General features: G+C 30.9%; 2 protein-coding genes across 5 annotated transcripts; one reads left to right on the top strand and one right to left on the bottom strand.

Annotated features, from left to right (window-relative positions):
* Positions 1–3,811: 3,811 nt before the first annotated feature.
* On the bottom strand, positions 3,812–5,905 carry LOC106767062. 3 transcript variants are annotated; one of them, XR_002668956.1, is made up of 6 exons: positions 5,519–5,905; positions 5,384–5,432; positions 5,202–5,246; positions 4,512–4,742; positions 4,330–4,422; positions 3,812–4,195 (listed from the first exon to the last, which is right to left on the bottom strand). XR_002668956.1 is itself a non-coding variant. In XM_022784347.1 (5 exons), exons 1-4 carry the CDS (start codon positions 5,811–5,813, stop codon positions 4,356–4,358), a joined length of 456 nt encoding a protein of 151 aa, XP_022640068.1. In that variant the 5' UTR covers positions 5,814–5,905; the 3' UTR covers positions 3,812–4,262; positions 4,330–4,355. The 3 variants fall into 3 exon arrangements, 2 of the variants coding, with proteins under 2 accessions (XP_022640068.1, XP_014507369.1); XM_022784347.1 differs by lacking the exon at positions 4,512–4,742 and having other exon boundaries at positions 3,812–4,262; XM_014651883.2 differs by lacking the exon at positions 4,512–4,742.
* Positions 5,906–10,176: 4,271 nt separating this feature from the next.
* LOC106768213 (kinesin-like protein KIN-14J) lies at positions 10,177–18,730 on the top strand. 2 transcript variants are annotated; one of them, XM_014653213.2, is made up of 22 exons: positions 10,177–10,561; positions 11,017–11,123; positions 11,227–11,384; positions 11,554–11,652; positions 12,033–12,228; positions 12,425–12,549; positions 12,733–12,816; positions 12,935–13,018; positions 13,115–13,207; positions 13,308–13,337; positions 14,343–14,684; positions 14,769–14,850; positions 14,938–15,033; positions 15,137–15,316; positions 15,400–15,506; positions 15,584–15,762; positions 16,035–16,199; positions 16,289–16,542; positions 16,672–16,835; positions 17,059–17,618; positions 18,202–18,308; positions 18,394–18,730. In XM_014653213.2, the coding sequence occupies exons 2-22, from the start codon at positions 11,057–11,059 to the stop codon at positions 18,453–18,455; spliced, it is 3,234 nt and encodes a 1,077-aa protein (XP_014508699.1). In that variant the 5' UTR covers positions 10,177–10,561; positions 11,017–11,056; the 3' UTR covers positions 18,456–18,730. The 2 variants fall into 2 exon arrangements, with proteins under 2 accessions (XP_014508699.1, XP_014508698.1); XM_014653212.2 differs by having other exon boundaries at positions 10,178–10,561; positions 14,331–14,684.
* Positions 18,731–18,864: the final 134 nt, after the last annotated feature.

Here is an 18,864-nt window from a genome sequence, read left to right as displayed (position 1 = left end):
GTAAGTAAACGAGTTGACTCACTAGCTCATTTAATTACAATTTTTTTAAAATAAAAAAATTACAAACTTTTTATATTCAAATTTAAACAAATTTCACTCCCAAAAAATGATGTTAAATTGAAGACAATTCAAAATAATAATAAAAAGTACAATATAATCCAAATGTCATCCAAAAACAAACACAAAAAAATATGGTCCTTGAAGAATTTCAATGAAGAAGTGAGAGTGACAGCACCGTAATTGAGAGTAAGTTTCGTGAAAGTGATTTGTGAGAGCAGATGTTACTTCTTTTGTATACACAGTGAGTGAAGAAAATATTTTATTTATTAGGGTTTCATAAATAAAATAATAAATTAAAAATATAAAATTAGGTAGGTGGATTGGCGGGCCAACCCGGCCCACCACGGGTTCAACCCGCATGAGCCGGTTTTAAATGAGTCGGATTGAAATTTGGCCCGTATAAAAAAAATTAATTTTTTCAAACCCAACCTAACCCGAACTCATAATGAGCCAGGTTGACTCGCAGATTGTGATGCATTTTGACAACTCTAATTCTATTGACAAGTTAAGTGTTGATCGAATGTTCATACTCAATATAATCAATTTCATTCCTACCACTTACTATGCATCTCCCTACTAATATAATAAAATAAAATTATAAATTATTGTTCATTAACTAAATTAAATAACGTACTAAAATCCAAATTCAGTGAAATGAAAACTGGTTGTTGTTCACTGACTCTAACTTATGATGAGAGAAGCTTGAATACACCCTCTCATCTAAGACCATTAAAACTTTTAATAAGAAAAAATATAATACTTAAATTTTGAGATTCTTTTCCATGACATCTCTTCTTCACATGTTATCATCGTGTGTCACGTGTACTCAAACTTTGCAAAAATCTTTCAATGTTTACAATAATAAACATTTTGGTTATTGGCTCAATTTTGATGGACATTTCTTCCACTATTTCTCACTCTCTCTTTTACATCGTTCCATAAAATAAAATAAAATATATTGAAGTAATGAGCATACGTTTAAATGATATAATTTAAAATATTCAAATTATTAGATTAACAATATAATTTTGAATTTTATAATCTGAAACAAGATTAACTATGATTTCAAATTAAGTAATGTACGTAATATTTTAGATAATGTACTTCGCATAATTCAATTTTAGTTATAAAAGTGAAATATATTTAAATAGTGTCGAGTTTAATTCATAATTTTTTTATTAAAAATTATGTATAAGAAAATAATTTCAAGCACATCCATAATAAAAATAGAAATAAAATCATTAATATATATTTAGCGTGAACCTTAAAACCAACATATACGAATATTTAACAAAATTATTACTATGCAAAAATTATAAAGACTAGTCTCTTTTAAAAAATGTAACACATAACTTTTATGAGACATTAATTTATTCCACATAGAGTTGTGAAAATGGGTCACAATCCGCGAGCCAATCCGGCTCACCACAGGTTCGGGTCGGGTTGGGTTTTAAAAAATTATATTTTTTATGTGGGTCAGGTTTTTACCTAGCTCATTTAAACTCTGTTCATGCCGGTTGAATCCGTGGTGGACCGGGTTGACCCACCAATCCACCTATTTAATTTTATTTTATTAAAATTTAATTTTAATTTTAATTTTATAAAAAAATATTTATTATTATTTTTTTGCTTGAAATAATTATTTAAGTTTCCTATTTTCAAAATTAATTGAACACCCATATTTGGAGTGAAATTTAGAAGTGAAATTTGTTTAGATTTAAATTATAGAAAGTTTATAATTTTTTTATTTAAAAAAAAATTGTATTTAAGTGAGTCAATTAATCAACCTGTTTACCTACCAACTCGTGGTGGATTGGGTCGGGGTGGAATTTTTCTGGCTCACTAATAAATGAATCGGGTTAGGTTGGCTCACTAAGTGACTAACCCGTGGTAGACCAGATCGGGTTGAGCCGAATTACCGATTCTGACAGCTCTAATTCCACGTAAGAATCCACACTACCTCTACCTCAAAACAACATAAAGAAATGTGATAAAATAATATTTAAGATTTTTTTTGAAAAATAAATAAATATTTTTAAGTTTTGTAAAATATTTGTGGAATATTTTATTTATCGTCTTTTTATATAAAGAAATATAATTTAAATTTTATTTATTTATTTATTTTGTCTTTTTATATAAAATAATATAATTTATAATTCAAAAGTAGAAAAAATATAAAGAAATAAAAAACAGTAATAATGATTAATATTATTTAAATTTTAAAAATTATAATTAAAAAAGACATTCAAAAGAGATGTAAAAAACGAATGGTCAGAAGATTTGATTTGAATAACAATTTGGCATTTATTGATTGTTGTCTTTACAGAGTCTGTTGCAGAACATTTATTTATAGGATAACTACACGTGTCTTTATGTTAAATTTATATCTAACTATAATGTTGACAAGTGTATTCGTTCAGCCTTATGGAGAACTACTCTTCTATGATTCTCAATAACACAGTCAAAGATGTTTCATCAAACGTTTTTCTAAATTATGTTTTTCTTTATATCTTCATGTTGGACGGCCTCTTCAAATATTTCCCGTAAATTGGAATTTTTGTTTATTTAAATAGTACTATTTTTACATTATTATCTTTTCATTTTGCATTTTTTCATGTGTCTAAAAGATAAAACGACTATATTTAATGTCACTTATTGTTGTAGTTTCTTCATCGTCAATCTTTGTTAATGTTACATAACTTAGAAATTATCTTTATAAAAAGGAATAATTTTTGGATTTTGTAGTGTCAATTGTGAATCTTTGATGAATAGTTTTGAAGAAATAAATTAATACAATCAAAATTTATATATTTCAATCATTATTATTAAAACAAAATAATTAAATATGATTCGTTTTCGAGACCAGCTTCTATTTGATTAGTGACATCTTGCACGATAAAAGAATTTTGAGTAGTTAGATTATTTAGTGGAATTTTCTCATGAGAAGAACACCAAGCGTTCCTCCAATCATCGAATGTTTTAGTGTTGTAAAAGTTAACCACGAGTGTGCAAGTTGGATATTCATATTTATTTTACATCATGGCCTCCAACTTTTACATTTAAAGTTTTTATAGTAATTCCAAACCTCCTAAATTGGAAGGTCTCTTCAACTGTTATTTATCTAAAAAAAAAAACGTTACATGAAATACCATTTCAAAAACATAAACTACAACCACTAAAAGATCTTTTATTCATTAATTCTACTTTAATCGAACAAGCTTGACACTGAATTATTTGTCTACACTTTGTTGCAAGATGACTCTAAATTTCATTACATCACCTCCCTCTGTCGATCCAACATCTTTTATATCGTGCAATGTGAACCAATCATTTCCCCAGACATAATGATTAACATAGGGTTTTTTAGGAAACAAAACACTTTATTACATCACATTGGGTTCCTATTAATGTTTTCACCCATCTTTTAGCATCATTTACCCTATTTTACCATATATAAGTTATATACCACTCATAGTTGTCTATCCTGATTCAGAAGATTTAGATGCAGTTGGGCATTCCTGGAATTAGCACGTGATATGCAAAATTGCTCAAGTTGTCTTGAAGGTTTGGAATTCAACACTTGCTCAAGTGATAAAGGATTCAAAATATTCATTTTCATGTTCGCCAGCACAACGTATAGAATCCCGAACCAGTCGGTCAAAAGGTCGTATTCTTACACACGCCAGACATTCCATTTTTCTTTTTTCTTTACTTTTATACCTTTTTTTCTTTCAGCTAGTGTGCCATCATGTAAAACAAGAGTAAAGGCAGTTTATCTTATCCCATCTCTCCCAAAGAGGCATAGAATGTTTTTATACCATTTCAGAACAAGATGAAGAACCAAAATATGCTACTCTAGACTGTACGTACTTTCATTTTTTTTCCTCAATACAAACTATTAACAGCACCAGTGATAATGACAAAGGCACATACATAAAATCATCACATCTAAAACTTCAAACATACTGTGCACTGGAAAAATCTTGTGACACACTAGAGGACAATCTTGTGTTTGTTTTTGGTCAGCACTAGAGGAAAATTTTGTGACACGAGGAACAATATCGTAGACTCTATCTCTTGTTTACTGGGGAAAAAGGAGGAAATTTCACCGCTTCTCAACCCTCAGTCTTAACAACTGCCAGAAGAGAAAAATATTCTTTTGCTTTATTTGCACTGAAACACTAACTCAGCATAACCATGAACTGAAAAATATATAGATTAGGCATTACACATTCTTTCAAGAGTTAGTTATGGGAAATAGAAACGAACCTTGTACAGGACTGAATCCCAAGGTATCAGGGGAATTGAAGAAGCTTGTTAACAGCTGAGTCCAGAGAATCTACATGCCTTCTTAGGGTTTTTCTTCAAATCATTAAGGATTCAATTGAAAACTAAGATCAAAGAAGGATGAAAAAGAATAATAGTCAACAATTTAAAGTGTTCCTACTTACTAATCACACAAGTCTTCATCTCAAGCAGCAAATAAGGCTCGTCCAGAGAGAACGCCTCTAAAATGCACAAGGGTTCACCATTAAATCAAAGTGGAGTATGTTAACACGGTACTAAGCACGCCATGGCTTACACAGTAGATTCTTTCGGCATGTTCGGAAACATATCAACCTGAATGTGGAAATTCAAGCGGATCCGCAATCAAACATGCAATTTCTCACTTCAGTGGAGTACTTTCCCCGCTGTAATTTAGCAGATATAAAATTCCAGATAAAAAAGAGATTTCGAAAATGGATCTTAAGAATTAAATTAGAATGCTCTAACTAGCACTATTCAGTGTCATCCAAAAACGAATTATGTTATAAGATAATTCACTTCTATGTCAATTATTTTAAAGTTCATATTTTTATGTATCCACCATCTCCTACAGGAGAAGAAAATAAGAAGGTAAAATGAACTAAACTTCTTTCATAAGATAAATAGATTTTTTGGATAAGTAACATGAGAGAGCTTTTGATTTAGATTATAAGAGAAGTTAAAATCATTTTGTTTTCTAATTTTCTTCTCGTGTAAGTATCCAAACAAAGTCTATGTAAACGTCACATTATGCGACTTTTATTGGTTGATTTATATCAAAAGTACGAAGGAGAGCATAAAACAAATTAGCAGCAAATAGCAAAGCAATAGGATACAAATGAGCAGCGAGTCCATCAACAGTCTTCATCTCTTCATTCAATCTGCACCCCCACAAAATATGATAACGATGATTATAATGAATAAGTAACTAACCAACTTAATCACCGGGCTTCATTGTTTATTTTAGTTTCTGTCAATTTCAATATAGACAATTAATAAGCAAATTTAATAAAAATACCTGAGACAGGAATTTATATAGCGATTCCCCTTGTTTGCTGCATCAAGCACTGCAAATCCACAAATATAAACGTTTATTACGATTTTATTATGTTTCCAGTTTGAATTAATGTTTATGGATGAGAAATTGTGGCACCGGATTCCTGAAGGCGACCGGTGGCATCGGTGAAGCACTGCATGTGGTGGAGTGAGGTGGCGGTGGATTCGGAGAGCGCCAGACGGAGGGAGGCGAAGAGAGAAGTGAAACTCTGAGCGATGGCCAATGAGTCGCGCTCCACAACTTCGATCGCTCTGAAAATTTCGCTTTGATTGTTGAATGCGACGTCGTCGGAGATTGGGGTTTCTCCCTCTGGATTGGGAGGATCCAAGGAGGAACCACCACCACCCTCGCGTACTTCTTCTCTATCGCACGTTTCGCTATGCTGCTCCATCTCAATTGATACAACAAACTAGTTGGTTACGACCCAGGTGAATTTCTTCTGTTCCTCTAAGTTCTCAATCACTCTCACAAACCACACTAACTAGAAAACCTAGCTCCTATTCTTAATATTTTCTATTAATCCTAATTTTTATATCATATTTTATAAAAATGAGTTAAATATGTATTTAATTCTTAAATAATTAAATTTTATTTATATTTTAAATTTTGATAATAATTAAAATTCAAATAAAATAATAAATAATATACATATTAATATACAAAATAATAAAAATTATTATATATATAATTAAAAATTTAAGGACTAAAATTACGGATAAAACATTGGACACCAATTTGTAAAATATAAAACTAAAATTGCAGTAAGTCTAAAATTATTTTTATTCTTTTTCAATAAATTTCAATTGACGACAAAAGAAATTTAAGTTTTGTACCAACATGTTACTATTTGCTTTAAGCTGAAGTAAAATTTTCTTAACAAAAACCCTCAAATTAGAATAGGTCTTTTATGGGAATTTCTACATGGACCCCATGTTTTTTTTCCCATACTCCAATATTTTTTTAAATTTTAATTATATTTATGTTCTAATTCATAAATATTTTGAATTTCACGATCCGAAATTTCAAAAATATTATTTTTACACATTTGAATTATACAATTCAAAATATAACTCTTATTGTTGTTAGTTGTTTCCATGAGACATTAACTCCTTCAGTACCGATAATAACTTTCAAGAACATGTTACAAACGATTAACTTTGATGTAAAAAAAGAAATGCATGAAAAAGAAAAGATGAGATTAACCTATTTTGGTAACATATTGAAAATTTTCCATAGAATAAAATTTTTCCATAGAATAAAAGACATGCTAGAAATAAAACTTATATACGACAAATAATGCATAAAAAAACAATATTACTGAATAACACCATTTATTTTATGCATATTGTAACGCTTCGGTAACTTATAGGGACGACTAACTGTCCCTATACATCAACAGTGTGCTTTGTCATACTTAACCATGAAGTTCTTAGGCTACCAAGAAGCAAATGCATTTGTTGATATGAGTAGCCAAATCAATTCCTTTTAAGCTATCATTCAATTGTATAGTCCCATACATATACTGTCCATGCCTCTTGCACCGACGATCACTCTCTGTCCTCATCAGTACTCATGTGTGACACATGTAAAGGATAAAAAATACATTATACATAAACAAGAGAAAAAAAAAACCTTTAAAACATCACATAGTAATAATAAAACTATAAAATCAACATGATTTGACTAAGCCGTATGAACTCTATACACGACTTTATTTCAAATAAAAAAAAAATTAAAATTATGTTTGAGTCATATGACTCATTCTTATACTTTAAAAATTGAGTAGTGTCCCTATAATTTGTACCATTAGATAAGATAAATGCTTGTTTTTGAAGTAATTAAACATTATTGAAACATATATCTAATTAAATTTTAAGTTTATATTATTATTGAATGATTTTTCTCCATCTGAAGTGAATATAGAAACTAGCATGTATACATATTATCAATTACAATTATCAAAATGAATTATAGTAAGATTTTTCTTCATGGCCTGCAAATCTTTCATTTTTACATCTATCCATTGCTTTGATTTGATTACTTACACATAATCAATAGATTCACTCTCACAAGGAAGTAAAAGTTTACTTCATCTATCTTCAATGAACATTTATAGTATATTATTGTAACATCTCATATAATCACAATAAAAAGATAAACATTGATCCTCTGTTATTGTTATAAAATTCATATTAGAACACCTTAGATAAATATATTTCTGTGTTGCTGAGTTTTTTTATTATTATAATCACAATGACGTTTCTTTTAGCTTCCACTAATTAACAAAACAATCTATAGTTTTTAACTTCAAACATTAATTAAATTGCATTTATAATAGTTAGTATAACAGCAAGTGCAATCATTAAAAAAAATATATAAAATGTTAATAATATCAACTTTAAAATCAATTATATACTTTATTATTTTTTGCATAAAAAGGAATGATGTGTTGCTATGTAACTCTTAAACTAATAAAATATTTAACCTTTATTGTATATGCTAAATTAAAACAAGTGTATAAATATTTAAGTAATTTGTCAGTTTCTCTTATAAAAAATAAAAATTTTATTTATGTAATGCTAAAATCAATTATTTATTTGAGTATTCAACCCAACAATAGAAAGGTAAGAGACTTCATTTATTTTTGTTTAGACTTTCACTTATCTTATCTTATACTACCACCTACAATTAAATTAAAGTCAAACGTTTATATTCAAAACCATTAATGTAAAAATCAATTGACAATAATACATAAACATGTTAGGTAGAGAGATTCATAAACAACTTGATGAAAATTTAGAAAAATGGTAACAAAACTGAGAAAAGTAATAGAATAAATTTACAAAAAGATAATGACATGACAATTTTTAATTATTTAAATATGGCTCTTCTCTTCTCATCAATGAAAATATTTAGAGGTGTATATTAAGATTCTAAAAACAAATTAAAACAACATTTTAAAACTATAGGTAGGATTATAACATAACATAACATCAATGAGATTAATTGCTATTAATTAATTTAATGTTGATTTATTTTCTTTTGATAAAACTGGAACAAAGGTTGATGAAGTTTGTTTGTGGAATTCTTACAACTTTTCAATTTGCAGCTTTATTGGCTGTAGAACTCATTGCTAAGAAACTGGTCAAAGACACAATTATGTAGATGTCTTAAATATAATTAAGTTCAAATTTTATTAATGTCCTCCTAATTAATAAAAAAAATTATATAAAATATACGCATGCCAAGTTACAATATTAAAAAAATTTTGAATTATCAACTTATTATTCAAAATCAAATTATAATATGTGATATACTAATAATTGTTTTTCTTGATATAATCTGTCCTTATTACTTTCTTTACCGAGAAATAACTTCACATTGCTTATAAAAAAATATTCTTCTTAATCTTTTTTTCTAAAACAATTTTATCCAGACATATTAAAAGTTATAATCAATAATTATCTTATTTAAAAATAGTTTGTTTTCAAAAATATTTGAAAAAAATATACATTTTCTAGAAGTTTATTTTTTGTTCCCGGTAATATACAGAAAAAAAAATTCAAAATAAAACATGTCATATATATTATCATCTATCACATTCAAAATGCCACAGAATTTTGCTTTTAATGAAAAAAATATATCCATCATAAATAAATTTAAGTAACATATATTAATTGATTTTTAACACTCAATCATGCAATTTGTGCACTTAATTATAAAGCTCGAAATGTGACTATAAGGTTTGTACAAGTTCTAAGGTTCAGAATATACGTTTAACTTTTCATAAGGGAAAACTAATTTATTTATAAATTATATTTTAAAATATTGCCTGAAAGATTTTTAAAATTATATTTTTAATTTATACATAAGTTAGAGAAATATTTTTTACGTTATACTTTTGTTTGACAAATCCAAAATTTTATTTACTAAACGCACGCCTGGTTTACTATGTCATAAAAAGATTATTCATATTGGAGTTTAGACATGTATAATATATTTTGAAATAAAATTATTTGATAAATATTTTTTATAAAAATTTAATGGTTAGGTCTATTACATCCTATATTATCTGAAGAGTCGCTAATGCATCATAATTACATGTGATTAAGGAGTTGTTTTGGAATTACAGTAATTAAATTATAATTTGTATTTAATTTAAAAAAATAGCATAAAAAAAATAAGAATTATAAAATGGATAATGATATTTAGACAACATTTGTTTTTTGAATATTTCAACATTGACTACGTGTCAATTGATTGGTCAAAAATTACTCCACAATGTTTATGATTATTATTATTGATTATAGAGTAATATTTGACCAATCACAGATTGACACATAATCAATGTTTAAATGTTGTCAAAAATATTTAAATATCATTATCCTTATAAAATACACATCCAACTTTTGTTATTGTATGTAACAAATCCAACCCTATCATTTTCTTTACATTGTTGTCTTTGTAACAGTTATCTAAATTTTTGTAAAAGAAATTCTAATCTCATTACTCAGACACCTTTGGCCAAAAGCAAGTGGTGGGTTAATTAAGAATTAAGATATTAGTTTTATAACAATTTATTGTTTAAATAATTGAGATTAGTTTAAATTAAGAAAGGGAGAGAGGCCGGCGGGAATTGCATTCGAGAATGAGGTTGGATAGCGTCAAAATCAGAAAATTGCAAAAAGAAGGCCTTGTTTTGTTATTATTTAACATTGAAAGGGTAGTTAAAATCTTAAAGATTCAAATTTCTCTATTTGGCTTGTAATCCAATTCAATTCACACTTTCCCAAATTTTCCAAAATTCCAGGTCCTCACACTGTCATTTGAAAACTACACAACAAAGAAAGAAAAAAAAAAAAAAGAAAAGAAAAGGCTTTGCCCATTGCTTCAACTCAACCTCCCTTCAACACTCTTTCACTGTCTCCACCACCTAAATCCTTTTCTTCTTTTTCCTAACCCCAATTTCTTCATTTCCGTACCACAATTTCCCCGTGATTCTCCTCGATCTGTAACCGCTTCATTGCTGTTTCATCCACATTGCAATATTTGTGTCTGTTTTGTTGGATTCAATCTCTGTTTTCAGAAGAACGAGCTTCCTCTTCCTCGCCTTTTTCCCTCATTGCTTTCTCGAGATAGGTTCGTGGATCTGTTCCTCTTAATCTTTGTTTTTTCTTATTTTGTTCCGTAATTAATTCAGAAAATATCAATATTAGTTATAATAATAATAAGTGTTTTAGCTAATTTTGTAGCTTCGATCGTGAGTTTAGTGAGTCAAATTTGGTTCTCCTTTTCTTTTCCGTGATTGCAGTTTCTAAGGAAATCTTTTGGAGCTTGATAACACACCTTTTATTCACGGAATGCAGTACCCTTATTGTACTGGAGTGACAATAGATTGTTTATTGCAGCTTATATCAACCCTAATTCTTAATCTTTAACTGCATAGAGTGTGTTGTTGTGGTTATTGTCCTTCTGTGATGTTATTGGTTAAAAATTGGATGAATTGATGTTCAGTGTTTTTTGGTTAATTTTTTCTCCTGAGATGAGGTATCAGCTTGTTTGGGCTATTAACATTATGTGTTGTGGCATTGTAGGTGCTATTGATAAAGGGGGCGAGGAGGGTCCAAATCGAGTATGCAGTGGGAGCAGGAGGGGTGGGGGAAAGGGGGAATTAACAACGATAATGGGTTTCATCGTGCAGGTGTTAAACAAATAGGAGTTCCGTTGAGTTCTCTATAATGATACATTTGTTTGAATCTTTTGTTCACCTCGCCTTTACAACACTGATTTTGATATGGATTCAGGTAGTCAGCAGCTTCCGTCACTGGTGAAGTGGATAAATGCTGTGCTTCCTAACTTTAATCTGCCTTTAGATACTTCAGAGGACGAGTTGAGGGCACGGTTGAGGGATGGATCTCTGTTATGCAGCATTTTGGATAATCTGGTTCCTGGTTCGGTGAAGGTAGGAGTGTCCTTAGTTCTGTTATATACTTGTGTTATGTTTTTTCTTTTTGTGTGTGTTTTTTTAATGTTTAATAGTCTCTGTTTTCTAATGTGCAGACAATAAGTTAGAGAGCTTGTTTACTTTTGTCCTCTTTCTTCTAAGCTAAGGCATTCACTTTTGACTTCAGGGAAATGGTTCTTTGAATGAGCTAATCGGTGTGAAAAGGTTTCTGGTAGCTTTGGATGAATTGGGATTGTCTGGATTTGAGTTGTCAGACCTAGAGCAGGTATAAGAAGTTCTGTTATGCGATGTACTTTGAGATATTGTCATTTATGTATTTGAATTTAATTGGCTGTCCTTGACTCTAGATGGGTTGGCTAGATAAATACCTCATTTGTCTTTACATAGGAAATAGAAGGTTTGTTTCATCTTTGTTTGTCGCATAATGAAGGAGAATCACTGAACAATTTGATTGTGATATCTACTGTTTTATGGTTGAGGTTATGTATACTTCAGTTTCTTTCTTTAATGCTGAAACTGGACTTTGTGTATTAAAATAAGCTGGTTGGCCCGGTCCAAATATGATTCTCAATTTCCATTTTTCTTTACTAAACTTGGCAAGTTTTGTCGTAGTAATTTAACTTTGAGGCCTGAGAATGTATGCAGGGATCCATGGGGCCAGTGTTGCAGTGTCTTGAAACTCTAAAAACTCATTTTTCTTATAATGCTGCACGAGAAAATATCCAAAGTTGTTCTAGAAAGAGGTGGGACCAATCAAATCTAATGTCCTCAGAGGAAAGTGACAGTTGCCTCAAGGATGCTTCAAAATTTCAACATGCTTTTGATGGTTCTGTTGGATCAGGTATTGTGATAAATTAAAAAGTGCCCTGCTCTTGGTAGATTGTTACATGTTTGAATATTCTTAGGAGTACGAAGAGGCCATGTGATCCATATATATGGCGTCACCTTATGTAACAAGGATTGGTTGGTAGATATTTTTGTTTCTGTATCTTTTTAAACATTTTATTTATGTTTTACCATTTATTTTCTTTATCCAGATGGAATTGCATCCGTAGATCACACTGGAATAAAGTCTAATGAACTGTTCCACTTGAAGAAAGGATTGCATGTAGATTATACTGATGCCAACTTTAATGAAGTATTGAAATTAAACAATTTGGATGTGAGTGATGAGATAATTTATGTCTCTATCAACTTTCCCTTTCTTTTTTCTCATACATTAAATGATTTCACATTTATAATTATTTGAATAATATTCTCCCTTTCTCCCTCTGTGTAATGATGCCCTTTGGTTGTTGCTGTTAACTCATGTGACCCTAATACATTAACGAAAATTTTCTTGCAGAGTGTCTCGACTCAATTGCTTTTTAATATAGGAAAAAGAATCCTAAGTGATATATTTGAAAGGAAAAATGGAGATGTACCTCAGGTAACTGGACATAATACTTCTACAATAAGTAATAGAAAGTGCTATTACATTGTTCAAGCAAAATTAAATTTGATTATCTCTCAGAAATAGATGAATTTTCATTTTTATATATTTCTAGGCTCATCGTGCTGCATGCTTGTTGAGGAAAATTCTGCAAGTAATTGAGTTGCGCTTTTCGAATCAAGCTGAAAGCATGAAAAACGTAAAGTTACATTTATTTTCACATTTCCACTGTAGAATATCAGGTTTTTCAGTTGTTCTTGAACAATGACCATTTAACTATGTTGCATACCTGAAGCAAAACTATCGTATCAAAGCTCGTGAGGGAAAATATCAAACAAGAATACATGCCCTTGAGACCTTGGCACTAGGGACAACCGAAGAGAATGAGGTATTTTTTGTTGTTGATTGATTTGGGACAATGCCTTACTGTTCTTCTATATTTTTGCTATCTGCTAATTTTCTTTTAAAGCTGCCTCCACTTTCTGCAGATTCTTTCAAGTTGGGTTCAGCAATTGAAGGTGCAAACCTATCTCAAGCCTTATCTTTGAATTCAAAATAACCGAACAAACTAGCTATATAAATCGTTGTTTTTGTTAAATATACTCACTACTTGTGTTGTAATTATTGTCATTGCTTTTACTCACACACACATATAGGGGAATCAAATTACACCAATTATTACGGCCTCAATTCCTTTATATGGAATGAGTTTTAATGATCCAATCATTGAAATAGAATTATATATTACCTTGTTTGTTTGTGTCAATTTTGTGAAAATTGAACACCAGTAAGATCACAATCAAATTATTCATATTTTTTAATGTTTTAAAAGTATATATTATATCAATTTTGATGTATATTGTAGTTATCTGATATAAGATAAAATGTACTTATAGTTTAAAAAAATATTATACAATAGATTGATTTTATTTAATTAAACATTAAATAATTTTAAAGATTTTATAGAAGGTATGAGCTTGATCTACAAAATAAAGTATTTTTAATTAACAGTTGAGTTAATAAAATTTAAAATGTAGACAGGATTATTGAAGAGAGGAACCTGATCGCTCTCCCGATTTATCTATCTACAGACATACACATGTATGCACATACGCATTTCTTGAAATAAAGATCAAGTGATTGGTTGGCTTATTTATGTTGCATTCTAGAGTAAAGTTCTTGATTTGGGTGAATAACTAATAGTTGTCATTCCTTAAATAGTTTAAAAAGATAAGTATGTCACTTATATTGCTCAGACACAGATATACACTTGTCTACTATGTTTTATGCAGGTAAAAAGGGTTAAATGTGTGATTATTACCTATAGTGAAGTGTGTATCTTTTGAAGTAGTGTTCCTTTTCATCACGGTGACAAAAAATAAAAGAAGTGACTGGGTTTATGTATAAATGTATTTATAGGCTTTAGAGATTTCAAAATATGTAGCTTTTCCAGTTAGAAATGTGATTTCTGTTGACTACTACTAACTGGCTGCAATCATTTATATCTTCAGTACGATTTGCAGGCTGAACAAACTAAATTTGAGGAGAAGAAGAGACTTGAAGAGCAAGATTTTTCTCATTTAAAGAAAGAAAAAGTTCGTAGTGAAATTGAAATTTCTGCATTGAAGCAAGATTTGGAAATAGCCAAAAGAACACATGAAAAACATGTTTCAGAGTTAGAATTGCTTGTTGCTGAATCTAAAGCTGAATATGAGAAAAGGATAGAGGAACTTAAGCTTCATCTTGCAGATGCAAGAAAGCAAGTGAAGGAACTAGAGGCATTTTCAGAATCCAGATTTTTGAATTGGAAGAATAAAGAACATAGCTATCAAACTATCGTAAATTTCCAATTTGGAGTTTTCCAGGTTTGCTTCTTTGTATTGCTTTTCTCTAATAAGGCTGTCAATTTTTTTTTCTTGTGCTATACCGTATAATTTGATGCTTTATAGGAGCTGAGAGCATCCATGAAGTCTGTCAAAGATGATGTAATAAAAACAAAAAGAAGCTACTTAGAGGAATTCAAGTACTTTGGTAGGGTACAATGCTTAACTTTTCATGATTTATCGTCGCTTATAATGGATTAGATGTATTTACCATTTACAAGATGTGTATGTGTAGGAACCAAGCTGAAAGGTCTAGCTGAGGCTGCTGAAAATTATCATGTAGTTCTAGCAGAAAATAGGAAATTGTATAATGAAGTTCAAGATTTGAAAGGTAATACACGGTGCTTATATTTTCAGGTTGTGAACTTTTGAGCTCCTGTTTGATTGATAATCTGATTTATTTTCCTTTTGTTTCTAAATCATTTTATGGATAGGTAATATAAGGGTGTATTGTCGTATTAGACCATTTCTTCCAGGGCAAAATCAAAGCCATACAACAATTGAGTTTGTTGGGGATGATGGAGAACTAGTTGTTAGCAATCCTCTTAAACAAGGAAAGGAAAATCGTAAACTATTTAAATTTAACAAGGTTTTTGGTCAAGCAACAAGTCAAGGTACTGTATTTTTTTCATTTGTATTTCACATTATTATTACTTGATTGTAACGTTCAACTTATTCATCAATTTTTTTTTTGTAGAGGAAGTATTCAAGGACACTCAACCACTTATTCGATCTGTTCTTGATGGATACAATGTTTGTATATTTGCCTATGGTCAAACTGGTTCAGGAAAGACATATACAATGGTAAGAATTAAATTTGTTTGATACTCTATTTATGTCATGTATCTAGCTACTTTACTCAGTAGTTGCTTTTCTGCTAGAGCGGACCTGGCCTATCATCAAAATCAGATTGGGGAGTCAACTATCGGGCACTTCATGATCTTTTCCATATCTCCCAGACTAGGAGAAGCTCTATTGTTTATGAAGTTGGAGTTCAAATGGTTGAAATTTATAACGAACAAGTTCGTGATTTACTATCAAGCAATGGTCCTCAAAAGAGATATCCTTTTCCTTTGTCTATTGTATATTGCCAGACCCACTACAATAATGGAAGTCTTGTGCACTGGGCTTTCCTTTCTATTATTATTTACGCTACTCTTTATATTGATAATTAAGCTTGCATTCTTATTCATGTATTGTCATATTAATATTATTCATTTATTTACTTCATGCATGTATGTTTTCTATCATCTACAACTGTGGTTATATTTAGGCATAACAATGTTTATCATCCATTTGCAAAATCAAGTATTGTTTCCTTGACTTGCACACACTCGGGATTTGGAATACTACCCAACCAAACGGGTTGGCTGTTCCTGATGCAAGTATGCATTCTGTAAATTCAATGGCAGATGTCCTTGAGTTGATGAATACTGGGTTGATGAATCGAGCGACTAGTGCAACAGCCTTGAATGAAAGAAGTAGTCGTTCACACAGGTTTTATCCACAATTTTAAGATTTTCTTTATTATCAATTTTCCAATTGTGAAGACACAAAACTCATTTTATTTTGAAAGCACGTGATAGTGTTCTCTCTGTTCATGTCCGAGGAACGGATTTGAAGACCAACACACTGTTGCGTGGATGTCTGCATCTTGTAGATCTTGCAGGAAGTGAAAGAGTGGATCGCTCTGAAGCAACTGGAGATAGGCTTAAGGAGGCTCAACATATAAATAAATCACTATCTGCACTTGGAGATGTGATATTTGCCCTATCACAAAAGAGTTCACATGTGCCATATAGAAATAGTAAATTGACCCAACTTCTTCAGAGTTCGTTAGGTAAATGTTGCCATTGTTGGAATTAACTTACAGTGCTTTTATGTTTAATTTCATTTGTTTGAGTTGATCTAAGTATATTATTTTCATGGCTTGCTGAATTGCAATAGCTTTGCCCCTTTTATTTTATAGGCGGTCAAGCAAAAACCCTTATGTTTGTACAGCTTAATCCTGATGTTGCTTCATATTCTGAAACTGTAAGCACTTTGAAGTTTGCTGAAAGGGTTTCTGGCGTTGAGTTAGGCGCCGCTCGTAGCAACAAAGAGGGAAGGGATGTGAGAGAACTTATGGAGCAGGTTTATTCTATTTTTTTATCGCATTTTACATAGCTTAGTTGATGGAAGTGAAGTCAATGTCACGTTATCAGAAAAATACCAGATGTTAGGAGTTTGGATTTTAGTTATTATTCTGCTTTTAGACTTATGACCTATCGTTATCCAGGTTATCACTCTTGTGTAGCTTGAGCAGATTGTAGTATCATTTATTAATTCACACTGACGTTGTATGTTATTCCTGCAGTTGGTATCTCTCAAGGATGTTATTGGAAGGAAGGATGAAGAGATTGAGCAGTTACAGTTGCTCAAAGCAAATCAAAATGGTGCGAAGAATGGCATGATCTCAGTTAGACACAGGTCATCATCTCCAAGGAGACTCTCCATAGGGACTCCCAGAAATAGCACGAGACGTTCGGGAGTGAGCAGCCTTAGAGTCAATGGAAAGGCAGCTTCTGACATGGATAACTGCTCAGAATACAGTGATAAGCATTCCGAAGCTGGTTCTCATCAATCAATGGATGATTTCAGGAACAAGTCCAGCTCCCTTCGGTTGAAATTAGCCAGAGATGATGTCAGTCAAAATTTCAATGAGGACACTGACCTATTAAGATTTGGAGATGCAGATTCGGAGGAGAGATTAAGTGACATATCTGATGGCGGTCTTTCAATGGGAACCGAAACCGAAGGCTCGATCAGTAGTATTGTGGAGTATACACTTTTCCCTGAACTCGAGAAGGCAGCTGAAGCGACACCAGTGAAGGACAGCAACACAATCATCAATCTTCCAGCTGAAAGCACAGAAAAGTCAGTTCTCTCCTCCCTCTTTTAAAAATTTATGAGGCACATATTCTATCGTAATATGCAATGGTGAGGATAATACAAAAATGATTGCTCTACAATGTATGCCCTTTCATTTGAAGGTGTGCATAAATAATTTTGATGAACAAATACCCTTTTGAAATTCTTGATCATTCCGGAAAATACTATCAAGAATGTATTAGAAAACTTTTATATTACACGTTCTAAATAAATAAGCGGTGAGGATTTTTAATAATACATCATCTGGAACAGTGTCAAACATATTTTAATTATGCATTTTAGAATAGGATCAAACATCTTTCGAAATGTACTTTCCAAAATTATCTAAAATAAACATAAACATTATTTATACATCCATGTGATGCATTTCGGAAAAGAATATATTCTAGAATTCTAGACATCTAAAATAAAGATAATGGCAAAATTAAAAATATTGGAAGTATGGAGGTGCAGAAAAGAAAACATGGGTGGGAAGAAAGCCTCATTTCAAATTCAAGTTACTTGCGTAGGAGCTGTTACCAATCCTATTTAATTTGGACCGGATCTCAATTTGTTTGATTGAATGCAGGCCACTTATGCCATCCAGAATTCCTAAAGCTGCTCAAGCCTCACAAAAAATGCGGACAATACCTTCTAGGCTATCATTAAGCAAAACCTCCTCGAAGGCTCCGTCAAGTATGTATATTCAGTTAACCTACCCTTTTTATCTGCTGTGTCTAATATTTTACTCTCACATCCCTATTTACTGTATTGCATGTAGGTATTAGAAAACCCACTGCCAGTAGCTCTTCTTCGGTGAAACCCCTTAAACGTTGGCAATAATTAGGATGCGTCTTCGATGCTGTAGAGTGCTTATTTTTAACATAGCTATAGGAACTTTTTATTTATGTTAGGTGCTCATTCTAATTACACTGTACTAAGGCTCAAGGTTCAGCTCATTTCAGCAGCTTCAATCTGTTATTGAATGAGGCGATTTGCAAACTCTAGCTTGTAATCAGTTTGTATGTAAAAAAGCATCATGGCCTTTTTATGCCATGTTACTGAATCTGCTGTATTTACAACTTCTCATTCAGTAATGTTATCTGCAATGTTGTATATGTAGCAGAAGATGGGAAATGTGACAAGTTCATCAAGCATTAAAACATTTCATTTGAACCACTAACTCGAATAGTTAAAATTGAGTCACAGTTTAGGTGTTAGGTCCTTTTGCCTCAAAAAATAAACTGATTAT

The sequence above is a fragment of the Vigna radiata genome, chromosome 7, assembly GCF_000741045.1.
Source record: "Vigna radiata var. radiata cultivar VC1973A chromosome 7, Vradiata_ver6, whole genome shotgun sequence".
Classification (NCBI taxonomy): Eukaryota; Viridiplantae; Streptophyta; class Magnoliopsida; order Fabales; family Fabaceae; genus Vigna; species Vigna radiata.
Note: the sequence above shows the minus strand (reverse complement) of the source record. Positions and strands in the feature narration are given on the sequence as shown.